Below are 27,340 nucleotides of genomic sequence, written 5' to 3' on the forward strand. Positions count from 1 at the left end.
ATGCTTCCTCCTATCAGGAAGGACTGGTATCAGTCAAGGTAACTTACCTAAGGTGTGTACTGTACCACTGGGTTCCAGAAAAGAACTGACCTCCCGCCTCCCCCCAGATACTCTTCTCTTTTTTCTGGAGTTTTTAGGCCCAAGCAGCTATTGTCTGCTTAGAATGGAGTATTATCTTTGAGAAGTTACTCTTATAAGGATACTATTAGAACTACATTTTCTTGTGAGATTTTTTTTTCTTTTTGAGCTGCACCAGGTCTTAGTTGTGGCATGTGAACTCTTCTTGTGGCATGAGGGCTCTAGTTCTCTGCGTGCGTGTGTGCTAATTTGCTTCAGTTGTGTCCAACTCTGTGCGACCCTATGGACTGTAGCACACCAAGGTCCTCTGTCCAGGTCCTCTGGATTCTCCAGGCAAGAATACTGGAGTGGGTTGCCATGCCCTTCTCCAGGGGATCTTTCTAACCCAGGGATCAAACCTGGCTCCTGCATTGGAAACCTTAGCCACTTGGACCCCCAGGGAAGTCCCTCTTGTGTGATTTCTGCTTGACTAGAAATTTTCTTTTGCTTCTCATCTTTAAGCATTCAAAGTGATCTTTTTCCAACCATAAGTTTATGTAGGAAGTGGTCTCTATTCATTCTTGTGAGATAGTTAAAAATAACAAACATCTTAGTTACTCAAAGGTCTCCATTTGTCTGAGGGGACAAGCCTGCCCATCCCCTCTATTCCAGAGGGAATAGTCCTAGTCCTCTTCCAGACTGTGGAAGAGCCCCAGAGGCTCAGTTATAGTGTCCATTTTTGTTATAATCAGGCTAAACAATGTCAAGCATGAATAATGAGCAGGAACCATAATTTGCTATGATGGGCACACAGGTCAGACCACATTCCTGAAAGTGATCGCCTCTGCCTGCAGGATGGATCTAGCACCCAGACACTCAGCACTTAAAGAGTCCCCAGGTCATCTCTTGCCTTCTGGCTGGAAGAAGTGTTAGTTGCTCAGTTGTGTCTGACTCTGCAACCCCATGGACTATAGCTCGCCAGGCTCCTCTGCCCCTGGGATTCTCCAGGCAAGAATATTGGAGTGGGTTACCATTCCCTTCTCTAAGGGATTTCCCCAACTCAGGGACTGGACCCAGGGCTCCTGCATTGCAGGCAGGTTCTTGACCGTCTAAGCCACCAGGGAAGCCCTCTGGCTGGAAGAAGTCCAAAACCAAAAGTTTTGAAAATGGCTTCTAGTTTTCAAGTCACTCAATTCATATTTCAGGCTGTCGAAGTCATACTGGCAGCCGGACGTGTGAGCAGCTGTCTATCCTGGCCTCTGGGGTCAGAGGCTGGCTGTGGCAGTCTACCAGCATTCGTTTGGATTTATGGTAGGCTGTATTTCTGGTACTGTTTATTCTCTGAGACCCCTTCTATTTTTTAATTAATTAATTTTTTAATTGAAGGATAATTGCTTTACAGAATTTGGTTGTTTTCTGTCAAACCTCAGCATGAATCAGCCACAGGTATACGTATATCCCCTCCCCTTTGAACCTCCCTCCCATCTCCCTCCCCATCCTCTAGGTTGATACAGAGACCCAGTTTGAGTTTCCTGAGCTGTACATCAAATTCCCGTTGGCTATCTATTTTACATATGGTAATGTAAGTTTCCATGGTGCACTTTCCATACATCTCACCCTCTCCTCGCCTCTCCTCATGTCCGCAAGTCTGTTCTTTATGTCTGAGACCCCTTCTTGACCATGGGATGTTTTTCTTTTGTAGAGTCAGTGTCTTGGATGGCCACGTACTCCAAATATTCTGGCACAGGCACAGTTCCAACTGTTTTCTCTTTCTTCTTGCCTTCGAACTGTACTTATTGAGCATCTACTTATGCTGAGCACTGAGGATCTAGCAGTGACTACAACAGATAGAGCCACTGTCTCTGTAGATAACCTCTGCAGAGGTGATCTCATTGTAAGATCTTATATTCTGAGTTAGGGTTTAGAAAATATGGTCATCTATCACTGAATTTATACCCCTGCTTTCTAATAGCAATAAAATCTCTACAGCAGGACTTTAGGCTGAGTTACTTTTCTATCGTTTTTCTTTTCTAAGGCACTTGCTGCCAAGTATCTTTAGGGAAAACAGCCAGAGCATGAGCCTGTAAGCAAGTTGTAAGTCACGCAAACATCCCAGGGAACAGTTTCATTGAGAGAGTCTCTGTATAGTTTACTGATGATGCCTGTCATGAATTCTGTTGTTTTGCACAGAGGGACTTGGGATGCTCTTTCAGCTGATTATGTCCTTTCCCCTTCTTTGGCAAAAACTTTTTCGTTCTGTGCCTTTATTAGGGCTTTTGTTTTCATGGCAATTTTATCTGCAGTTGTTTTATGTCCAGGAAGCTTTTAGTAGGCCCAGTGTACATTTTTTAAAATTTGATTTTTTTAAAATACTGAGCAGCATTGTAAAGAAGTTGAAAAAGCTTTTAATTATGGAGAATTTCAAACATAAACAAAAGGAGACTGAATTGTGTAATGAATATTGGAGCCTTCACCCAGCTGACAGCCCTCAATCCGTGGTCAGTCTCGCCCTATCTCCACCGCCATCCACTTCCTCCACTCCGTGTCCCAGATGTCATAAATAGTTTAAGTATATTTCTCTGAGAGATAAAGATTATCTCTTAATATAATCACAATGCTGTTATCATGCCTAAAAATTAATATTTATCTTATGGGGAGATTATTTTAAAGGACATGGGAGGAGAAAAATTTAGCTATAAACACAGTGCCAAACATGTCAAATCTTTTTACTTTTTTTTTCTGGGTTTTCTAGTTTTTGACCAAAACCATGCTGACGTTTTGTAAAAGTAATAGAAGTCACAGCTACTTTACAGTTTTTTCTGGATATAGATTTTATGCTTGGGGCAAATATCACCCCCTACCCCCACCCTGTGGCTTCATCTTAGAGGAACAAAGGATTTCTCTTCAGGGGACCAACTTTACATACTCTGGGTAATTCCCCAGAACCTCTTCCAACTTTCAAAGCTTCTTATTCGTTCAGCAAGTATTTATTGAGAACTCATTAGGTGTCCATCACTGTTAGATGCTGGGGATTATGGTGAAAAAGAATTCAGATAAGACCCTAGGCTTCTTAGAACTTTGATTTGGTAGGGAAACGGGCCTTACATATCTCGTGATGCTAACAGTCACTCCATCATGGTTGTGGTAAGTGTTGTAGAGACCTGACTGTGAAGAGTTGGTGAAGATGACCTTGAAAGAAGAACATTTCAGCCCAGCAGTGGCTCTGCAGTGAGAGGGAATAGTCTGTGCAAATGCCTGAGGCACGAAGGAGGTTGGCTGATAAAGGAACAGAAAAGAGGCCCTGAGGCTGGAGTGAAGTGGGGGACTGTAGGGAGATGGATCCTGGGAGGCTGGAGAAGAGCCTCCCATCCGGGGCTCGCCTCCTCCCTGCGGCCCTGGATCTGAGCGCCTCCCTCTTGGCCCCCGTAACCCTGAGGTCTGGGGCCACATGAAGCTGTGAGCTCTACTTCCTCTCCTCTAGGTTATCCTAAAGGTTTTGGTGGCTCAGATGGTAGGAATCTGCCTGCAGTGCAGGAGAGCCAGCTTTGATCCCTGGATCAGGAAGATCCCCTGGAGGAGGAAATGGCTACCCACGCCAGTATTCTTGCCTGGAGAATCCCATGGACAGAGGAGCCCGATGGGCTACAGACCGTGGGGTCGCAAAGAGTCGGACAGGACTGAGTGATTAACACACAAGCTATCCTGAAGGCTTTGTGGTTAAGGAAAGAGCCTAGATTTGGAAACACAAACAGGCACTTGAATACTGCCACCTTGGAAGAAATAGTAATACATACACAGTAGGGTTAATGTGGGGATTAAAGAAAACATTGTATAGTAAAATGGCTAGCCAAAAAATATTTTCTTTCTTCGTAAACACCCCTTCCCCCTCCCCATCACCGCCCAGCAGCTCCTCAGGAGTCCTCTCCCTCTGGGGTGGCCCATGCTGATGGCCCTGCTCCTGTGTTGGGCCCTTCCCCGTGGGTCTCTCATTTAGATCCTGACTTTGTAATAATTTTTTAGTTGTCAATTTTTGAAAAAGTATTATTGAAGATGTGGAGTCCAACTTTCTAGATATTTTACTCAAACACGCACTTGCAAAACAAAAAATAGAAATATGAAATGTACTATTTTTTACTTAACAGGTCTTTGATATCTTTCCATTTGTGTAACTTTCAGATCCACAACCTCTCGGGATGTGTTTCACAGACCATGTTGTCCCTGGCTGGTCTGTATATACCTCCATCTGTGGTGGTCCCCATCTCCCCTCACGGGCAGGGAGACAAGCTCTCTTGATCTGGTCACCTGAGCATTTTCCTGTAGGCCAGTCCACCTGTGAAAACCTTTGCTTTTCAGAAACAAGTTTTCCCAAAGCCTTAGGCCAGCATCAGCTTGTTTTTCAGGAACTGGGTGGAGCTGGTGACTGAAAGATCTTGCTTTTGTTTCCTGGTACGTGGGAGTTTCATTAGAGCTTTTCCTCTTCCTGATTCTACGCGTAGTAAAGCTGGGATATCTAATCTGAGCTTCTCACTCCTCTGAGTGCCATTTAACCCCCTACTCACCTAAACTTAGGTATCAACATTAAGAGTTGCCTCAGTGCCTGTGGGAGCCAGGTATGAGGGGCTCTAGTGAAAGCATTTTCCAGAAGCAATGCAAGTGTCCCACCCCTCATATTTTATCTCTTAACAAGTTTGTACAGAAGAGTGGGAAGCAATGGATGTTTTGTTATTTTTTAAGATTAATTTAAAAATTTTTGGCTGTGCTGTCTTCATTGTTGCACGTGGGCTTTTTCTAGTTGCAGCGAGCCAGGGCTACTCTTTATTGCGGTGTGTGGGCTTCTCACTGAGATGGCTTCTCTTGTGGAACACAGGTTCTAGCTGCGTGGACTTCGGTAGTTGCAGCACATGGGCTCAGTAGTTGTGGGGCATAGGCTTAGTTACTTCGTGGCATGTAGAATCTTCCGGGACCAGGGATCAAACCTGTGTCGCTTGCACTGGCAGGTGAATTCTTAATCACTGGACCACCAGGGAAGCCCTTCTTATTAATTATTTTTCAAAAGGTCACATTGTAAGTGAATGATACATGAAGTTATAAAGAAAAAAAAATCAAATTTCATTCTGACCTTCAGCATCCCTGCTCCTCCCCACCACCCCCTCTTTAGAGGTCATTACCAGTACCAGTGAAGTTGCTCAGTCGTGTCCAACTCTTTGCGACCCCATGGACTGTAGCTTATCAGGCTCCTCCATCCATGGAGTTTTCCAGGCAAAAGTACTGGAGTGGGTTGCCATTTCCTTCTCCAGAGGATCTTCCTGACCTAGGGATCGAACCCAGGTCTCCCACGTTGCAGGCAGACACTTTAACGTCTGAGCCACCAGGGAAACCCCAGCTTAGAGATCATTAATGATTAATAATTTGGTAACGTTTACAAGCTTTGATTGGATCAAAGGTGGGATCATAAAGGACTTACTATTCTGCCACAAATGAATGATTTTAACATGCACATTGTAGTTTTATATGTCAAAGATATTTTGCAAGTGCATAGAAAGAATTTATGCAAAGGTGGTTTAAAAATTAGTGCAAGAGCAAAGTTACCGTTATGAAACTCAGCCTTCTGACCTGTGACATTGTCAGCCCCAAGGAAGATTAGTTGTAGGCTGGTTTTTCTCTGCCTTCTTTAAGTTGTCTTTAAGTTGTTCTTGTCCCATCTCTTCCATGTTGTGATGGCCTACTCTGTCCCTCTACATCCAACAAAGCCTATGGGGAGGTGTCCTTAGTATCAGACAGAACTGGGCTTGAACCTAGGTGTGTGACCATGAACAAGAGACGAGACTTGACCTCTCTGAACTTAAGTTCTCTCTGCTATAAAGTGGAAAGGACAGTCATTGTGTTGTGGTGTGGCTGTGGAGATTAAATGTGTGAGGAACATGTCTAGCTTAGAGAAGGTGCTCAATAAATCTTAGTTTCTCTTGGCCACGTCTCCCCCTTCCCAAATGTATTTGCACTTCAGCAATGATGGGAGTTGTAACTGAGAGAGCCAAGGAGCAGAGGATTCTTTCGGAGTGATGTCATGCTGCCTCTGCCTGACTTTTCAGAAGTATTTCATGAATAGTCACAACAGGGGACCCCGCCTCCCTTCCTCAGAACTGGCTCCAGGGTCAGCTCTAACGTCAGAGGACAATCTGGCTGCCAGATGGCTGTCAGCATTCTCCCCCCCAACATATCTCAACCTCCTGCATTTCAGGCCACACAGTTAGTGATGACGATAAAGTCAGACAGAGGAACCAGCATAAAAACAGCTTTACCAAGAATGTGAGATTTCAGACACTCACTCTTGCTATCAGGGATGGCATAAGTCCATTAGGCACCTTTCTCAGAAGGCGCCTTTGTCAAAAAGGTACCTTCTCTAGGAAGATGGGTTCCTGTAGAGGTGCTGCTTGATAAAGGGACAGAGCTTTGGTGGAAATTAGGGCAAGGTGCTGGTCTTCCAGGGGAAAGATAGGCACAGGCCAGTTATGACTTGGTGAGTAGAGACCAGGTTGGATTTCTACTGGCAATGCCGCCTCTCTCCCATTGCCAGGCATCTCAGTGCTGGGCACAACCTCCACGACCATGTTCAGTGGGCCCATGATGACAGCTGCCTCTACAAAGCCTAAGAGTCATCATTCTCTTCTCTTTTCCTCCCCTCTTTCAGCATCGTGACCTGAGCAATGGAGAAGCAACCAGGAAACTTCCTCAGGGTGTTGTCTATGGTGTGGTACGAAGATCAGATCAAAACCAGCAGAAAGAAATGGTGGTGTATGGGTGGACCACCAATCAGCTGAAAGAAGAGATGAACTACATCAAAGACGTGAGTAGTTTAAGGATTTTTTTTTCTGTTTTATAGTCTTGTTGTAGCATGTAAGAGGGTTGAGTTGGAAGCTCTGATATGAACGTAATGAGTCATTTTGAAATAATTCTAAACATTGTCATTTTGGATGTAAAAACCACTACAGATCTTCATGGTGATGTGAAAAGTGTTAGTCACTCAGTTGTGTCCGACTCTTTGCAACCCAATGGATTGTAGCCTTCCAGGCTCTTCTGTTCATGAGATTTCCCAGGCAAGAATATGAGAGTGGGTTGCCATTTCCTTCTCCAGGGGAGCTTCCCGACCAAGGATAGAACCCAGGTCTCCCGCATTGCAGGCAGATTCTTTACTGTCTGAGCCACCAGGGGAGCACACATGTAATTTTGCAGTGAGGTATAGAATGAAGTTCTATATGTTACTAAGTAAGGAGACTCAGTAGACCACATAGCTTTTTTCTTCCATGTATGATAAGGAGGCTCTTAGGTAGTTTTGCTTATTATATTGGACACTCCTAATGTAAGAGTTTGGACAGTTGTATAAATTTGGATGCTTTTGGCTACAGGTAGCAGAAAAGCCAACTCTAAAAGGAAATTTTTCTCATGTGGGGATAAGTCTAGGGATAGGTGCACTCCAGGCAGGGCTCTCCAAGCACCAGTTCTACTTCTGAGATTCCCTTGGTTCTTTCCTCCTTCAGCCTCAGGCTTACAGCATCATCTGAATATATGATGGTGTCTGGAGAAGGAAAAGGAGACAATCATTTCTGGTTACCCTTTAGAGACCTGTCATCAGACTTGCACTTTTGTCTCATTGGCGAGGACCCAGGTCACATGCCCCTTCCCAAATCCATCACTGGCAAGGGGAATGGGCCTTGTGAATTGGTTTGATGCTTCAGGCCAATCAGTTGGGTTGAAACAGATGCTGGGAAGTCAACCACAATAGACATTGTCCAACCCAGGTCAATTAATACCATTTCTTTGTAATTAATATTACATTTCTTTTAAAGTGTACATTCTTTGGAGAACTTTTGAAAAATATAAAGATGTATGAAGAAGAAAACAAAATCACCCATAATTCTATAATTCAACCAGAACAGTTGTTAACATTTTGGAGTATTTCCTTGTAACCTTTTCTTTTCTTTTTATCTATCTATCATCTATCTTTCTTTCCTTCCTTCCTTCTATCCATCCATCATCTCCATTCCTTCTTGGTCTACCCAGTGTCTCCCTAGATTGAATAGTGCCTTTGTTGTCAAACTGGAGTGATTAGATAGAGAGGATATGAGCTGTCTCAGACACTGGCCTGTGGACTAGAAAGTACTCGTGAGAAGCAGGGGCAGCATGGGCAATGGAGTCCCCATGGATCTTGGTTCAAGGTCCAGCTCTTTGACCCAGCCAAACTTTTGCCCTATCTGAGCTTCAGTTTCCTCATTTACAGATCATGGGGGCTGAGAAGGGACTGTTAAGGGTCAAAACTAGCTCTGTTTTATTTGGCTGTGTTTGCCCGTAGGGCACAAACACGTGTGGTCAGCTTTTGTTGTGAGTTTTTGAGAAGAACATCTCTTATGAAATATCAAAAAATAATAAATGTACCTTTATTAATGTGTGTTGAAAGATTTGGATAGTTGTACAGTTTTAAGGAATAAAAAAGATAATAAATTCTTAACAGAGAAAATGAAGAAAAGCCAGGTGAGCCATACTCATACACAAGCGGGCAGAGCCTGTCTGACAACTGTCAGCCTCAGAGTCCCAGTCATCCGAACCCTGAAGATCATTTTTAACCATTCAGAGTAGCCCATTCCTATGTTTCTATGTAGGGACAGCTTGTACCTTTTTGGTTGCCCCTGTTTTTCTCATGCAAATGCTTATGCCTTTCTCACTGAGATGCCCCAAATAACATGGCACCACCAATCTGCTAAGCAGATTGGGAAGTCTGTCTGCTAAGCAGATTTGTGAGTTGTAGATTGCCCAAGACAAAGTGGTAGGTTCAGGCTGTCAGGTGTCCAAATCATATGGGAATTTCTGACCTGAATTGCCAACCTCCACTGTGATCTACAATTTAAAATTAATTTTTTGGTCCCACCTTCTGTGGCTGGCTTCAGATCCATCCCAGGCTACTCATTCCTGAGTGTGTTTATGGGTTTGTATGCCTTCCCTCACTTGTGGGTGACTCTGGCAGTATTTGCCAACGGGAGTCACATCCAACTCCACCCACTCCCCTACAGTGAGTAGGCTGAGAACCAACTCAGCCCCACAGATGAAAGCCATTCGGTCTGCCCAGAATGAAAAGGTTGTTGCTTTTGGCCTCATTTCCCCCAAAATGTTTGTATTCAGTGGTGAGAAAGTAGATTCTATCATTACAATTCATTTTGAAAGGGCAAGGTGTTGTGACTTGCTTTCTTCTGCCCTGAAATCTCCACCAATATCCAGTCATTCCTAGTAAACATACAGTTTAAAGCAATGTGCTAGTTGTATAAATATAGTTTCAAAATTGAGTCTCCACATGTTGTGGCCTGCTTAACCCCTCATTCTAACCAAACTGCTGCTTTTGAGCCTTTCCTGTGATAGAAGTTCCAGAGCCTTCTGGAGAGGGCTCCTTTGAGGCTGCTTTTTTTGTATGAGAATCCCTGAGTTCTTCATTCAACCAAAGGAGAACCAGAAGAAGAGTGAAGAAAGAGGCTATCTGTTAGGTTTTTTGTTTCTATTGAGAATATATTTAAGGCCCCACTACTCCTCTGGAAGTGGTATTACAGAGAAATTTAAACAGAGTTTGTATAAACAGGTGTTTGGGGGAATCACCATGACTTTTCTTATATTTAGTGCGTTGTGTAGTGTTGGTGATTATTGAGGAGCTGACTTTCACATTTATGGGCTCTCTAAGCTCATAATTTTCTTCCTTACATTCCAAACATTTATTTGTTCTTTTGCAGTCAGGACAGCAATAGGGAAAATTAGAGGTGCCTTTTTTTTGTTTGTTGTTTTGGTCTGCCTAGTCATGTTTTTTGGCATCCCTGGTGGCTCAGTAGTAAAGAATCCACCTGCTGATGCAGGAGACGTGGATTTGATCCCTGGGTTGGGAAGATTCCCTGGAGAAGGGAATGGCCACCCACTCCAGTATTCTTGCATGGAGAATCCCATGGACAGAGGAGCCTGGCAGGCTACAGTCCATGGGGTTGCAAAAGGGTTGGACATGACATAGCGACAGAACAACAGTAGTCATGTGTTTATGAAGTTGACCAGTTAAACAGTTTCTACTTATAAAAATATGTGATAGGAAAAGGGGAAATCCTGCCTGAATATGATTTTTAGGGTGGTAGGTAAATTTCAATAAACCATTTTTTCTTCAGAGCATGTTATTTGATAATTAATATTTGTTAATAATTATATATAATCCACAATGTGTATTTATTATTATCACTATTATTTGGATAATTCCCTTGTGATACTCTTTCTTAATATCCCAAATTGTCCTGTTCCTCAGATTATTTTTTTGTGAGGCCCTTCTCTCCTTAGGGTTTCTTAAATGTTTTGGAAATCTCACATGAAAATATTGTAGCTTGATCTCTAACCAGCATTTTTGTGGGCCGCAGGTGAGAGCCACTTTGGAAAAAGTAAGAAAGAGAATGTATGGAGACTATGATGAAATGAGACAGAAGATCCGACAGCTCACCCAGGAACTGTCAGTAAGTAGCACATGTGAAGGGATGCTAGCACTTAGAACTGCCTCTCGGTTGCCTGTGCCCGAAGATACTTGAGTTTATCATGTTCCTTGTGAGTGGACTCATAGGAACGTGACTGTGCTGGGTCTTTGGTGCAGCTCGTGGGCTCTTCAGGTCTGAGAGCCCATAGTGCATATAGTTGCCTCATAGCACGTGGAATCTTAGTTTCCTGACCACGGATTGAACCCACCTCCCCTGCACTAGAAGGCAGATTCCTAATCCCTGGACCACCAGGGAAGTCTCTGGAATCATATTTTACATGAATTGAGGGACTATTATCACAGGATGAAGTTTATTATTTGAAGGAAAATTTTTGTGGCAAGAAGAATTTTCACTTTCAAAGCATTCTCTCCAAAGTCAAGAGCAAGATGAGGAAGCCAGCTCTACTATTATTATTTGACATTGTACTGGAGAGACTAGCCATGGAATTTAGCAAGAGAAATAGATTTAGAGGTATAAAAATCGGACAGGTAGATGAAAAACTATCACAGTTCACAAACTGTATGACGACATACCCAGAAAACTCAAGCGAACCAATGAAAAAACTGCTATAAACAGAAGAATTCTGTAAGGTATCAGGGTAAAATATTAATGGACATAGACAAATAGATTGCATTATGCAAAAAACTAGTTAGAGGAAATAAAAGCAACAAAAAACTGCCAGATATGTGGAAATAAATTTTAATAAGTAGAAAGACATATATATCATGTACTTGGAAAGGAAGATTCAACATCATAAGACATTAATACCGTTCATGTTGATATGTAAATTTAATATAACCCAGTAAAAGTAGTAAAGGATTTTTATTTTATGTTGTTCTTTTACAACTAAACTAGGTGGTTCCATGGTGTATAGAAAATAAATATGAAGAGTTAAAATTCTGGGGGAAGAAAAAGGCAATGAAGGAGACTAGCCCTTTTAATATTACAAGAAATTGAGAAAGCCTCAAAGATGAAAATAGCATAGTATTGGCACATAAATAAATAGACATTAATGAAAAAGAGCCCAGAAATGTAACCCAATCTATGATAAATGTGGCACATGAAATGAAGGGAGGAAAATAGACCGGTCAGTATATGCTGTTGGGACAGACTTATATCTGGACAAATTCTGGGTAGAGTTTGTTAAATTTAGTGCCAGAAGAAAATACATGTGAATTATTTTACACTCTTGGAGAGGGGAAGGTATTGTCTTATGAAGAGATGCAATTCCAAAATCACTGAAAGAAGAGTTGATAATTTTGACTACATTAAAATGAAGACTAGTGCTGGCAAAAATACCAAAGTCAAATGACAACCTGGGAAAAATTTTTTGCCTTTGTACTATAGGTAGTAGGCTTAGAGAAGGAAATGGCAGCCCACTCCATTGTTCTTGCCTGAGGAATCTCGTGGACTGAGGAGCCTTGTGAGCTGCAGTCCATGGCGTCGCAAGGAGTCAGACACGACTGAACGACTAGTAGGCTAATATCCTGGGTACTTAAAAAGCGCCCATGAATCAAAAAGAAAAAGGCCACACCTCATAAAAATAGGCAAAATATTTGTGACAGATAATTTATAGTAAAGGACAGATGAAGAGATCTTAAATTCCTCATTCTCAATAAGAGAAACTCAGATTAAAATGGTCCTGTGATGTTGTTTTTATCTAGCAGACTGGCAAAACTGCAAAAGTGGAACAAGGTGCTGTGTTAACTGTGCTATAGAGGAACAGGCAGATTGTTGCTTGGAATGTGGTTTGCATTACTTTTAGGGAGAGCAGTTTGGAATATCTACCCAAATTACAAATGCCCACATCCTTTGACTCAGCAGTTCTCTTCCTAAGAATTTATTCTATAGAAAAACTCTCACGTATGTGAAATGATGTATGTATAGACTTAGTTGTTAAACATTGTTTATAATAGTAAAAAGATTGGAAACCTTACAAGTCCGTTTAAGAAAGAGAAAATAAAAAAAATATTGCATCTCTACAATCACAGAGTTGTGTAAAAATAAAAATGAATAAGTTCTTCAAAAATATGCAGAAAAATTTTAAAGATATAGAGTAAGTGGTGAAAAAGCAAGACACAGGAAAATGTCATGTATAGTATACTACCATTTATGTAAACTAAGAGGAGAAAATAAGTATATCTAGATTGTTTTGTGTGTGTACAAAAAATTACTGGGAAGATCATCAAGAAAGTAATTAACAGTGGTTCCTACTTGAGGTGCAGAGTGGACACGGTGGTAACTGAGCAGATGGGACAGGAGTGAAAAAATATTTCGTTTAGTGTCTAATATTTAGAAATATTTAGTGACTTTTCTACTTTTAAAATGTTTGAACTCTAGGAATATATTGCCTACTCAAAATTAAAGAAAAAATAAGCTTCCCCTGGTTTAACCTAGCTAATGCTTTATGGGAAAAACATTTAAAAGAATACTTGTGGTTAATAACCTTGAAGGAAAAGTCTGTTCTGTATGACGTACTTCCCATAAAAGTTAATATCTACAGTAAAGGAGCACAGTTGCACCAGTCATGTATTCAGTTCAGTTCAGTTCAGTTGCTCAGTCGTGTCCAACTCTTTGCGACCCCATGAATCGCAGCACGCCAGGCCTCCCTGTCCATCACCAACTCCCAGAGTTTACTCAAACTCATGTCCATCGAGTCGGTGATGCCATCCAACCATCTCATCCTCTGTCATCCCCTTCTCCTCCTGCTCCCAATCCCTCCCAGCATCAGGGTCTTTTCCAATGAGTCAACTCTTCGCATGAGGTGGCCAAAGTATTGGAGCTTCAGCTTCAGCGTCAGTCCTTCCAATGAACACCCAGGACTGATCTCCTTTCAGATGGACTGGTTGGATCTCCTTGCAGTCCAAGGGACTCTCGAGAGTCTTCTCCAACACCACAGTTCAAAAGCATCAATTTTTTGGTGCTCAGTTTTCTTGTATTAGAGTCTAGTTTATGTCTGGACTGTGAAATTATCTGCTTAAGTAAGACCTACTACCTTGATTATGTGGAGTGGGAGTATACAGGCATATCCAACTTGTCATTCTCATTGACATGTAGGAAGAGATTTGTGAAATTGTCACCTGCCAATGGAAATTCACTCTGCCATCACTGACACTGACTGTAATTAAAACCAAAGGATTGGATTTGCAATAGATGCATAAGCAGGTCTCTGCTCCTTGCTTTCCATGGCCACGTCCTACACACCCTCGTTTTCTCATCTAGACTGTCACAGGAGCTCCGTCTCTACCCGCAGTCTCCTCCTCCTCTGGGTCACACCACAGACTGTAGCCAGGTTAAGATGCTAACATGGGACTTTCCTGGTGGTCCAGTAGTTAAGACTTCACCTTCCAGTGCAGGAGATGTGGATTCGATCCCTGGTTGGGGAACTAAGATACCACATGCCTCATAGGCCAAAGGTCAAAACATAAAACAAAGCAATATTGTAACAGATTCAATAAGGACTTTACAATGATCCACATCAAAAATAATCTTTAAAAAAATGATGCTAACTTATTGGCTGTATGAATGTGCCCTGAGCAGGAACACACCTCCTGCCCCTGGCCTACTATTTCTTTCCTCTCCCAAGGGTACACCTCTCGCTGTCTCATGCCTGACTGCTTCCTATGGCTCCCACAGGCCTCACAGGATCGACCCTTGAGCCTCCCAGAACCTTACCTCTGGTTCTATTGCCTCCTGGCCTTTCTATATACCCAGCCCGTCTTTAAGGTCTAGCTTAAGACTGGGCTCTGATGAAACTCTCTGAAACACATTAAATGTACATCCAACAAAGACAACACAACAGCAGCAGCCACAAAACAACTCCTAGGAACTGGGTGAGTCAGAGCATATTCCTTCTATGGTGAGTAGACGAAAGCAAGATGGTACAAAGTGGTATCCAACTAGATTCTAGTCGTAAAGGCAGCTATACATTTGCATTCAAATCCCTTCTGTCCTTCCCTTTCCTCCCTATAAAAAGGCATGTTCTGGGGGCTGCAGAGTGTTGTGAGAAGTAAGTGAGGCCCTGTTGGCCAAGGGGTGAATATCATCCAGAGGAAAAGTTGTCTTGCCTTTCTGCTCTGTTGACTTTGTAATGTAAAGCTGTACTTGAAATATCATTGACTGTTATGTGTCTGCCCTCAGGAGAAAGTTGTGACCTAGCTGAAGATTTTTGTGAGCATGTATGGTTTGGTTGCGTGTAACTGTCTCCTCAATCTATCCAGGTTTCACAGGCAAAGCAGGACTATCTGGAGAATCACATCCAAACCCAGTCGTCAGCCCTGGACAGTTTTAATGCCATGAACGCGGCATTGGCGTCGGACTCCATCAGCTTGCAGGTACTCATCTGCTCCCCATTGGCCAGGTTGTCCTCTGCTCCAGTGCATGTGAGCTTAGCCAAGGGTGGGCCCTCTGTCTTTGTATTAAAGTGTCACAGAATGTTCTCGGCTCATTATTCAGAGTACACTCGGCCACAGCAAAGGCTGAGCCAGGGAGACGGTTAAGGAACGAAGCTGATGGAAACGCTTCCAAGCTGAGACTCCCAACCTTGCAGTTGCAGTTGTTTTTGCCCTTATTAAAATGGGGCTTTAGATCCTAAGTTCAGCGCTAATGATGTCACTTGTCCCACTAGACACCTGAGTGGTCCTAAGCATCAGTGCCTGAAGCAACATATCACCTGCTCCCTCATGCTGCAGTGTTAGAAGTCTCACCAGTCACAGGAAAGATGGACTTAACCCAAGGCAATCCTCATTCATTCATGATGAGTAACTCCCAAAGGCTATTAGGCATGTTTTCCTAATTTAGAAATTATTTTGCATTAAAAGAAAAAATCATGTGCCTTCCAAAGAACACCTAGTAGTGCCAGACAGGGATGCCCAAAAGAGTCAGGATCCTACACGTGTGCAGATGTGTGTGGTCAACCCACATAAAGGGGATTCTTCTCGTTATTACTTTGATTTGTTGGGAGTTAATCCCTCACATGCTGCCTATTGTTACTCTTTCAACCGAACCCCACCATGTACTATGCAGATTAACTTGCAAATGTTCAGAGCCAAGCATTAGATTCAACATTATATTCAACAGCCTCCTCGGGCTTTAATTTCCAAACATGCAAATAATAGATTCTGTCCCCTTCCAACTTCATTTGGCTCTTATCTCTTTACCTTCCTCTTCAAAGTTCACACAAGCTATTTCATATCCTTTCTGGTTCTCTATAAATAATTTGCTAGATAAGCAAACAAATTTTTATGTTGGGATGATCCACTTCCCCTAGGATCCAGTATTTTTTGTGACAGATGATTGGGCAGTAGTGCCAGCAACGAAGCTAGGCTATAGTCCCATAGTGGGCCTGGGCCGGCCTTGTGTTTGGATTTGTCTGGAAGCCCATTTCTGGTGGGGCTCTGAGTCCCACCCTTTTCCTGGCTCCCCTTAGAGCATGCCAGTTTTCCCCTGGCCTCAGGCCAGGCCCTGCTTTGGGTCTGGTTTATTCAGTAGCCTTTGTTTTCCCTTCCTCCTGCCATCAAGGGGGCTTGCCCAGGCTCCCTTTTCTTCCCTCTTGTACATGTTCTCACCCTGGTCAACCAGGAAAGGCTGCATCTTACTTGATTTCACATCTGGTTGATATCTGTTTTTTTTTTCTTCCCATCATAATTCTGATTTGCCACCCCCTGTTGACTGGAAAAACAAAAACAACACACAGCCTAAAAGCTGAGAGTTCTGTTTTATTCAGTGACCCCCCCTGAGGACTATAGCCCAGGATTCAGTCTCTCAGAGAGAGCTGAGGAACTATTCCAAAGAAGTAAGGGAGGACCAGGATATACAGGAGTTTTGGCTGAAGAAAAAAAAATGTAGTCAAACATCAGAAGGTTGCTGTTAATCACAAAAGAGAGACATCTTAAGTTAATGTTTTTAATGCTTTTCTATGTGTGATAAGATGTAAGAGTCTGGGCTAACGGACATTATTTCTTTGGTATGCATCTTAACTCTCTAGGCTTAGTGTCCTGCTTTTTCCCCATCCTGAATTCCCCTCAGGGCACACTGTCAGGTGGGCTGCCCTGGCTGATGGCTTGATGGCCAGCGGCATTCATTGTTTTCTGGAATGGCGGGCAGGCAGGTAGCATTTTTGTCCCCATCACTGACACTCCAGGCATTCACTTCAAAGGTCAGCTGTTAGAACAGGGTCCACCCTAACCCAGGGACCCTGACTGATTCCTCATCATGGTCTAGTCTCTTATGCCAGGGCAGTCAGAGGAGCCTTATAATGAAAAGATTAAAAACTGTTGTTTGAGAAAAATAAAAAGAAGAAGTGGGTGGAGGCAGGGGAAGGGGCAGAGTGGAGGAAAGAAAGATACTGTCTCATGGCCAGGAAACCCAAATGAGTCTGAAGATATTAACTTCTTACTTCTTCCATTGTCTAGTCTACCCCATTTTCATTATTAATGACAACAAGACCAGGTCTTCAGTTTGACTTTATAGAATGTCAAAGCTGGAAAGAACAGTTGAGATGATCTCCAACCCCCTTGTTTGATGGATAAACAAACTGAGACCAACAGAAATGACTTGAACGAAGTGTGTAGCTCCAGTCCTGGTCTCTTGGCACCTGATACAGGTTCTGAGCACAGGACTGGTCTCTGTAAAGCCAGTGGGACTTAGAGAGAGGATGCTTGGCCAAGTGGCTTTTCAAGCTCCTTGCATCTCCAATATTCTGTGATTCCAGCCTCCAAATGGCTTCTGTATTTTCTTTAATACCTATATACCACCATTAAAAATCCTTTTTACTGACTTGAATACGTTTAGGAATGAGGCTTATTATCCAAAGTGGAGGCTCAGGAGTGGAGGAGCTTCAGACACTGGCCAGCTACAAAGAGGACACAGGTGTTAGGAAGTGAGTCCAACACCAACATCTTATATTAGAAGAATTTCCAACTCTTCTAATAGAGAGTTGTAGGTAACTTCAGGAGGCGGTAGGAGGTGGTAGAAGTTGCCTTGTGTCTATTGCTAGGAATTCTGGAGTTGTGGAAGTCATTCCTCTGTAATGAGAGTTAAGCATGAAATAGCAACAATATTAATGTAAGCATTCCTGCTTCAGTGGGCGGTCTGGATTAATAAGCATCAGGCATTTGTCAGGCACTTGTCACAGACTCTGTTCCCTGATCCTCCCTTCATCACCACCCTCCTCTGCCTGAGGGAGGAATGTGAAGCATATGCAGCATCATAGTAGCCTCAGCCATATTGTTGCTATTCTGGCAGCTCATCTAAAAGTATTGAAGTAAACAGCCTGTTTAAGAAAAAAGGGGGAATACCTCCTTTTTATAAAATACCTATTTTGTTTTCTGACTTAGGAATTTGGAAAATGTAGAAGATTTTAACAGAGAAGAAAGTTAATACCATCCATATTCCTGTCCTTAGTGAAAGCTGTTATTTGAATTTGGGTAACTCTCCTAGTCTTACCCCTATCTCCCTGGTGGGTCAGCAGTAAAGAATCTGTCTGCCAGTGCAGAAGATACGGGTTCAATCCCTGGGTTGAGAAGATCCCCTGGAGAAGGAAATGGCCACCCACTCCAGTATTCTTGCCTGAAGAATACCATGGACAGAGGAGCCTGGTGGGCTACACTCCACGGGGTTTCAAGAGTTGGACACAACTTAGTGACTAAACAACAGTAAGAATTACAACCTCCTAGTCTTTTTTTTCCCCTGGGCATTTGGACAGATGCTTATGCATTTTTTTTTCAAAGTGGGGTTCTTCTGTATTTACTGTTTTCAAACCCAATTTCTTTACATGTGAAATTATGTATCATTAACATTTTTCCTTGGAAAAGGTTTTGATCCATTTCCATCCACCCTAGGCAGTGACATGTGGTGTTGGCAGCAGCGATGGGGAATTATGGGGAAGCTGACTGGCCCACCCATTACAGGGCTGCAGACCTCCTGACCACCGGGGGGCCCTCAGGCACTCTAATATCAGGGGCCCAGGCTTGTAGCTCCTGTTGCTGATGTCTCCCTCAATGGTTAATGACAAAGGGATGTCCGGTGTGGCCTGGCCTGTTTTCTCACACCGCTAGATCTGGTTTTTATTTTCATCCCATCAGAAAACCCTCGTGGATGTTACTTTGGAGAATAGCAACATCAAGGATCAGATCAGAAATCTGCAGCAGACGTACACAGCCTCCATGGACAAGCTGCGGGAGAAGCAGAGGCAGTTAGATGCAGCGCAGGTTGAAAACAAGCTGCTGAAAATGAAGGTAAATACAGGAGCATGGATTTCCTGCTCACGTCTTCCTTCTCTCTCTCCTTCCATCATCAACTCTCCCATGCCGTTTTCTCTGTTCTCTTCTCTGTTGGGTTTTGTCACCCTTCTATAGCCAACCCCGCAGGATTTAACCTGAAGGCACTGAGGTTTCTGTGTTCAGAGCTGTCCATGCAGATTAGGGGGGGACCCCATACACACCCCATTGGGCTCTCCTGCCTTGATCCCAATGACCTCAGCTGGCGAGACCTCATCATGGCACTGCCCTTATATACTGAGAGGGCCCTTGGGATGCCTGTAGGTTTGGGGCTTGAGAAGCTTCAGTGTTTGGGACTTCCCCGGTGGTCCAGTGGTTAAAAATCTGCCTGCCAGATTCATGGGACACGGGTTTGATCCCTGGTCTGGCAAGATCCCACATGCCACGCGGCAACTAAGCCTGTGCACCACAACTACTGAGTCCTCGCTCTAGAGCCCGTGCTCCACGACAAGAGGACCCACTGCAGCGAGAAGCCTGAGCACCAAAACAAAAAGTTAGCTCCCGCTCACTGTAATTAGAGAAAACCCGCACGCAGCAATGAAGACCTAGCACAATCCAAAAATTAATTATTTAAAAAAGAAGCTTCACTGTTGAGCTTCTCTTTTAGATCCCAAGGCCTTTTTGTCTGGTTTGACAGTGAAGAGCTGAGGGGCCCCCTGGAAGAAAATGGATGGGTGACCAAGGACTCTGGGCGGTGTCCTTCCTGCCCCCAGGCCTGGCTTATTCTGCAGCTCAACCTCTAGGGCCCTGGAGGTCTCAGTGCTCCTCCCAGATGTGAAGCGTGGAGCACTCGCTCGTCTGTGGGTCTGCTCCTGGCTCAGGTTAGAGTTCCTCCCCAGTACCAGGAGCAGAGCCACAAACAGCTCCCAGGAGTCACTCAACAAATTATTTCCTGAATGAATTTGTTTTCATTTGAACCTGTGCTTCTCCGATTATGTTCAACACAGCCTAGGCTGTTCTAGAGGAGAGTGCCTTGTGGGTTGTGTACCCACATGATTTATTGCACAAATCAGAGTATGTTTGGGAGTGAAAGGAAGTGCTGTTAAGAATTAGGGGAGTAGCCTGGGCCACATGGGCCTCTCCCTAAGGGCTACCCATGGGGCAGCTGATGGGGATGACAGGCTGCTATCCCACACCTTGTGGTCTCCACGATGGCTGCCCATGGGCCCTGCCATCACCACCCACTTGGCCAAACACAGCCACCTGGGGAGGGGAAGGAGCCAGGGAACTACACAGTTAGTCAGTTTCTCTCTGCTTTCCCTTCAAACAGGGCTGTTCTTCTATTTATGCTTTCATGTATTGTATTTCTGCGAAAGAGTTACTTCGCAAAAAAGGGGTTTGTTGCTGAAATATTCTGAAGTGACTGTTAGGACATCGGGGGAGACTTTGGTCCAATCTTTGGAGTAAACATCATGTAACCTCTTAAGGTTGTAGTATACCTTGCTTATATAGAGATTATCTACCCAGCTAACTCAGCTCTCTTGAATTAGCAATAAGCTGGAGGGAAGAGACACAAACACACTTTCAGAGGCATTAATGGTCTGAGCTTTACAGGCGAGGGCAGGGCCTGGGCAGAAAGGAAGCAGTAGCCACCCCCAACGTACGCCTGCCTGCCCACTTTACTTTTTCTCATCTCCTAAGCTGGATCTGTGCAAGCCCCCAGGAGCCCCCAGATTAGGTTCTGCAAACCACATGGGAGCGTTTCCAAATGCAACAATTGGGAAGTATGGGAAGGATGAGTCCAGATTTCTCACATGAGCTGAAGTCTTCCCTAGGGACTGATTGTGAGTGCAGCTAATAAGATGGTTTTAATTCCATGTGGCACCTTCTCTTCAAAGACTTTCCTGCTCATCTGACTTAATTTTTTTTTTAGTGTATGCTCGTAGGGGGAAAATATCAAACAAATATGAAAGGTAACGTGGAGGTAGGCATACACCATTTTACATTCCTACCACCATGTAGGAGAATTCCAGTTTCTCCCCATCCTTGCCATTACTGATTACTCTCTTACTGATTATAGCCATCCTTGTGGGTGTGAAGTGGTAGTTAATTATAGTTTTGCATCATTGATAATCAGTGATGTTGAGCATTGTTTCATGCATTTGTTGGTCATTTGTATATTTTTTCTGGAGTATCTGTCAGATCCTTTGCCCATTTTAAAATTAGGTTATTTATATTTTATTGTTGAGTTGTAAAAATTCTTTATGTATTCTAGATACAAATTATTAGATGTATAATTTGAAAGAATTTCCCCCCACTCTCTGTGTTGTCTTTTCAATTTCTTGATGTTATCCTTTGAAGCACAGCAGTTTTTAATATTGAATATTGATGAAGTCAAATTTATTCTCTCTCTTTTTTTGTCAGTTGTACTTTTGGAGTCATATCTGAGAAGCCATTGCTTAATCAAAGGTCACAAATTTTCTTTCTAAGAGTTTCATAGTTTTGGCTTTAACATTTTAAGTTTTTCATACATTTTAAGTTCATTTTTATATATGGTGTTTTAGTGACCCAACTTCATTCTTTTGTATATGACAAATCTGATTGTCCCAGCACTATTTGTTGAAAAGACTCTACTTTTCACAGTGAATGATCTTGGTAATTGTTTAAAATTGTTAATTGTTTAACAATTTAATTGCTTAAACAATTAAACAAGATAATTATTTAAAATTTAATTTTTATATCAGGTAAATTATTGGTTTCAAAGTCGGCTCTTTGTAAGAAATAGAACATCTGTGTCTGCCCTTTCCTCTCTTATTGCCTCTTTCTTCATATGGAAAACCTTTTTATTTTTTAATTTTATAGTTTATCCTGCTCTGACCCAATTCTGATAATGTAGTGGTCTTATTTTCATCCCACAACAGAGTGAATTTGTTTTCATTTGAATCTGTGCTTTTCAAATTATGTTCAGCACAGCCTTAGGCTGTTCTCGAGGAGAATGCCTTGTGGGGAGAATACCCTCATGATTTGTTGCTCAAATCGCTTAGATTCTTGAGTACTCAAGACTTTCAAAAAGCATGTCTTTCTGAAGCCAGTTAGAATGTGGGTATATTACCTAGTATAGTGAAGGATAGGGAAGCCTGGCGTGCTGCAGCCCATGGAGTTGCAAGAGTCAGACACCATTTAGCGACTGAATAACAACAATATTACCTAGAGAAAAAGCATTGTTAAAACTGATAGAATAAAATATGATAAAATTTCAGGAGCAAAAGAACATTACACAGGAAAAGGCACTGAAGAAAAGGGTTAATAAGACAGTGCAGGGGCTTCCCTGGTGGTTAAGAATCCACCTTGCAATGTAGGGGACATGGGTTTGATCCCTGGTCGGGGAGCTAAGATCTCACATGCTGTGTGGCAACTAAGCCTGACCGCTGCAATTACTGAGCCTGTGAGCCACAACTCGAGTCCGAGTGCCGCAGTAAAAGATCCCACGTGAAGCAACAAAGATCCTGTATGCCCTAAGACCCAACGCAGCCAAATAAAAATAAAAAAATAAGACAGTGGAGCACATTTTAGAGAGAACTCAATTTTAAAGCAGTTAGATTTGAGGTGCAGTGTTGATAGAGAAGTATGTTTCTACCTTGTGAAAAAGTCACTCATGGACCACCGTTTCCTGGTGATATTAGTATCAAGGAAATAAGTTTACAGGGCTCCTTTTAATGTTCCACGTACCAGCTCGCCCCTTCTCCTTCTTCTGTCTCTTCCCCCATCAGTTCCTGCTGCCTCTGTCCCCTGCAGAGCCCTGGCCCCTGGGCCCACTCCTCTGTGCGTTCATGCTTGACACATACAGAGTGTAAGGGGCAGACTCGCCAGAACCCGCTGCAGCTGTGGCTCTGAAGTGAGTCTCTTTGCAGGTGGAATCCTCCCAACAAGCCAACGCGGAGGTGATGAGAGAGATGACCCGGAAGCTGTACAGCCAGTACGAACAGAAGCTGCAGGAGGAGCAGCAGCGGCACAACGCGGAGAAGGAGGCTCTCCTGGTGTGTATGTCCCCCCTGCTCACGGAACAGCCAGGGGGCGTTGGGCGCATTATTGTCGGTGAGCTTTAAATGGGAAGGTGTGTGCTCGGAGGTGAGTCAGTGGACTCTAACATGGGTTTAGCAGGTGCCCACTCACTCCTCTCCCTTCCCCCTCCCTTTCTTTAACTCACCTTCCTCCCTGCTTAAAAGAGAACTCAATCTCTGTCTCTCAGTACACCCCTTTCTCCAGCCAGTCTGACCATTTGCCAGCATCCAGGCTGATCCTGGCTTCCTGCAGCTGTGCATTTCCTCACTGCATCTTCTCCTCCTCCCCTGTTCCAATCCTGCTTATGCTCCCTGAGAGTCTTGAAGATGCCAGCATCTCTAGGAATGAAGTCTTTCCCCCTCACACAGCTGCAAGTGTCCCTTGTCTTGGGGAAGCCCATTCTTTCTGTTCTTTGCTGTGGAATTCTCTTGTCCCTGTTATTAGAGCTGTGCTGGCATCTCCCATCTTGGCTTCTCTAGCGGAGCATTGATTCTTTGAGGACAGGGACTCCGATCTGCCTCATCTTGTATCCTCGCAGGCTTAGTACATGTGCTGAATAATTGACTGAGTTGGTGTTTGGGAGAAACATCTGGGCACTCTGCATTCAATTCCACTTCTAGCCCTAATTCCCTTTATGTTGTTGGCAAATACAGTGATACTTTGAGCATCTTGTCAGGAGATAAATAACATTTGTAGGCTCTTTTTTTTTCCTCAAGGGGAGGAAAAAGGCAGAAAGGTAACTAGGCCCTTGCAATGTGTCTTTTCTTCATTGGTTAGAACCAGAATAATGGAATTTTAGTTCATGATTCTCTGAGACTCTTCTAGGCTCCCGGGTCATGCCGGATCATGCTTCTAAAGAGACAAGATGATTTTCAAGGCCTGAGCTGTTTGAACCCTGATTGGTAGTGACTGCGTGCTTTGCTGAGAAGAGTGCATTTCTTTTGCAGGAAGAAACCAATAGTTTTCTGAAAGCCATTGAAGAAGCCAATAAAAAGATGCAGGCGGCAGAGATCAGCCTAGAGGAGAAGGACCAGAGGATCGGGGAGCTGGACAGGCTGATTGAGCGCATGGAGAAGGTAACATAGCTTGGAGCCCGCTTGCCCCTTGCCCAGCCTCCCTGTAGTGTAACAGCTCCCCTCAGGCCTGCCCAAAGGTGTGAGAAGCCCTCACCACAGATCCCTCTCAGTCCTACAACTTGTGACTTGAAATAACAAAGACAGAACTATAAAATAAAGTATATGGATGTAAAGCCATTATCTTTCAATTAAAAATAAATCTAGAAAAAAAGAAACAGCAAAAAGTAAAGTATATGGAAGTTCCACCAAGTCCTAAGTGTTCCTATGTTGAAAATTTTGATGCTTATAACATCATTAAATACAAAGTTATTTACAGAAGTTAATCTTGTAGCAGCCCTGCTTTTCTGGGGCCCTCAGCATGAACTTAGTTTACTTGGCAGGCCGTTAAGCCCTATTTCCATGTTGCATCGACACCCCAAGCCAGTTGTTTCTGGGACCAGGGTCTGAAGGGTGGGTTATGTGTCAGAGTAGGGGACATTGCTCTCCTGGGTGGGGGTGGAGTGGGGAGAGGCCTGCAGAAGACAGGAGCTCAGCTGGGATAATGAGCCAGTCTAGAGAGAGGGAAGAAATGAGGTGGGAAGTGGAGAAAAGAGGAGAGGTGGGAGAGAGGAAAGAGAAAAAGGAAGAAAGATGAAGGGAGGGTGACCTTTACCAGGTGACAGCTGACTTCTAGGGGAGAGTGGTGGTTGAGGACCAGAGCTGTGGCTGGGTTCTAGGAAGTGGCTCTTTAGCTGTGTGAGTTTACAAAAGAGAGAGGACCAGCCAAGGCCACCCCTTGGCATTCTGTGACCCACACTGGACACTGAGAATCCTCAGGCCAGTGATGGAGGGCGGGGGAACGAGAGGGGAAGCAGGGTCAACAGCTGGGCTTCCGGCTGGTTCTGAGAAGAGGGCTGACCTATGATGTCTGTGGCCTGGTCCCCTCTATGCTCCTCTGACCAGGAAGGTGGGAATAGCCTTAAACAGAGCTTCTCGGCTAATATCTTTTGAGGGGAGGGACTTGAACAAATAAAGAGTCAGTTAAAATTTCACCTCTACTCTCTGGGAAAGCAAAATCCCATCTTGTCTTGAAGAAAGGGTCAGTGGCATGGTTAGGGCTGACGTCAGTACTGCTTGTAGATGGTGGTTGTAGTGACTGGGCAGTGAAGGCATTTTCTAGAATGCAGGCGAGCTTTCCCCTACATCGCCGCTCGCCTGCAACAGCAGAAGGTGCTGGTTAAAGCACACTCCCCTCGAGTGACAGGCTGTCCTACAGCAAACAGGACCCAGGTGAGCGGGTGGTCTGGGGAGGGGTGTGGGCAAGGAAACCGTCTCACAGAGAGACTATCCATGTTTTAGAGTCACATGAACCTAGGGTTTGAGTCTTGCCTCTCTTTTTAGTTGCAGGAAGTTACTTGACTCTTCCAAATTCAGTTTCCTCTTCTGTAAAATGTTGATAATAGTAATTCTTATTCTTAGGCCTTTTGTGAGGAGTCAACAAGAAAAATCCAGACCAAATGTTAAGGGCAGTGCCTGGCATATAGAGAGTAAGGGCTCAAAAAATGTGTGGCTCTGATTTTTAGGTTGTGACTTGCATAAATGTCTGCCCCTGGTGTCAGCTTTTTTTTCTTTCCTGCTGGACCTGTTTTATAGCTTAGTTTCTTTGTCTCCTTGGGCTTCTGGAAAGTGCCCAACATTTTCCCACTGATGCCCACGTGGAGCCTGTGTGGGGGTGTGTGGCTGGGGCCTAGGGTGGTAGTAAGGCTGGCCCTCCCTCCCTGCGGTTGTGTGACGTAAAATGTTCCCCACGTCCTCTTGGCTTTATCTTTAGTGATTGAGAATCTGTTGTCTTTTCTTGTAACTTTTCTCATTTAGGCTAGCAAAATGCTTGCTTTAGGTGGCTAAGATTAGATATGCCCATTTACTGTTTTTCGCCCTTCATGGCCAAGTCTGTGAGAGCAGGAGCCATGCCAAGCCTCTGTCACACACTGAACAATATGCCTACAGAGTGTGTATCCTGTTCTCACGTATTTTTGGATTTTTCTCGAGGACAAGCCATGTGCTTTTGAATGGCTTCTCTGCTATACCCCTTAGTTTACTGATTCTGAACATTGTGTCCAAAACAGCTTTCTTTTTTTTCTTGATGAGTTAAAAGTCTTTTAAGGAGTGTGTTTTATGAGACCCTTCTGCAGAATAGATAGTACACTTTGCCTTGATCTTGGTGGTGGTTCCATAAGGTAATGTGAATACAGATATGTCACGTGATTGTGCAGTGTCCACTTAAGATTTGTTGTACCTCAACTTAGGAAAATATCAAAATTTAAAGTATACTGTAAGCTAGGCCTTGCGCTACTTTATGACAGCTTTTTGGGGAGTTGGAGGGAAGGCTCGCTTGTTAAGGATTCATCACTATTATTTCAGGGCTCATGTAAACTTCCAGCCAGTGGCAGAAACCATGGGGACAGTTAGTCTGTGCATTCACTGTAGAGATTTAAAAGAAGTAGCAAAACCCCACGAAAAAGTTGGTCTTCCTTCTTTATTCTGAATATGTCGATGATAACATACCCTCCCTTCCAGAGGGTACTGCTTCCCACTCTGACTGTCCCTACTCTGCCACTGCTGACAGCTTCAGAAGTTGTGGGAGTTCAATTTTCAAAGATTTGCTTTTAGTATTTGGTGGAAAAGAAGTTTGGGATCTGTATAACTAGTCAGAGCTTGTTGGGCAGAATTTCTGAGGGTAAAGATGAGACACAGCCATACTTAGAGAAAGCCCCCAAGCAGAAGGGTCTCCTTCCAATTAGTGAGCAAGATTTGATAAAATTTGATAAAATTTCATTTTAAGGAAATTTGTCATACTAACAGATGTATTTCTGGTGCAATTTTGGTGGTAATGGGCGCTATACCTTTATTAATATTTTTAACTTTGTTCAAAGAAGTAAATGTCCAGATTCTTTCTACTTTTTTAAGGTAAACTAAATTTATATAGAAATGTGTGCAAATCTTCTTAAAAAATATTTATTTATTTGACTACATCACGTCTCAGTTGTGGCATGTGGGATGTAGTCCCCTGACCAGGAATCAAACCCGGGCCCCCTGGATTGGGAGTGTAGAGTGTTAGCCACACCAGACCACCAGGGAAATCCCCATACAAATCTTACGTGCACAACTTATTGGTTCCCTATTGATACTGCGATCATTTACCACAGTTAGTGGCTTTAAAACATCATAGAGTGACCAGTGACCATCTTTAGTTTGGGAGGTCAGAAGTCCTAAAATCAAGGTGTGGGCAGGGCTGTTGGGAGCTCCAGAGGAGCATCCATTTCCTCGCTTTTGCTCCCTTCCAGAGACTGACTATATTCCTTGGCGCACGGCCCCATCCTCCAGCTGCTAAGTCAGCATGATAGTGCCT

General features: G+C 43.6%; 1 protein-coding gene across 2 annotated transcripts in view; it reads left to right on the forward strand.

Annotated features, from left to right (window-relative positions):
- MYZAP (myocardial zonula adherens protein) overlaps nucleotides 1-27,340 on the forward strand; it is a 117,029-nt gene that overhangs the window by 23,248 nt on the left and 66,441 nt on the right. For both annotated transcript variants that reach the window (XM_061157246.1, XM_061157247.1), the window contains exons 3-8: nucleotides 6,746-6,901; nucleotides 10,485-10,577; nucleotides 14,816-14,929; nucleotides 18,680-18,832; nucleotides 22,726-22,851; nucleotides 23,824-23,952. In XM_061157246.1, the coding sequence (XP_061013229.1) occupies nucleotides 6,746-6,901; nucleotides 10,485-10,577; nucleotides 14,816-14,929; nucleotides 18,680-18,832; nucleotides 22,726-22,851; nucleotides 23,824-23,952 (771 nt within the window). The remainder of the gene's footprint in view (nucleotides 1-6,745; nucleotides 6,902-10,484; nucleotides 10,578-14,815; nucleotides 14,930-18,679; nucleotides 18,833-22,725; nucleotides 22,852-23,823; nucleotides 23,953-27,340) is intronic.

This window comes from Dama dama, chromosome 12 (genome assembly GCF_033118175.1).
Source record: "Dama dama isolate Ldn47 chromosome 12, ASM3311817v1, whole genome shotgun sequence".
NCBI lineage: Eukaryota > Metazoa > Chordata > Mammalia > Artiodactyla > Cervidae > Dama > Dama dama.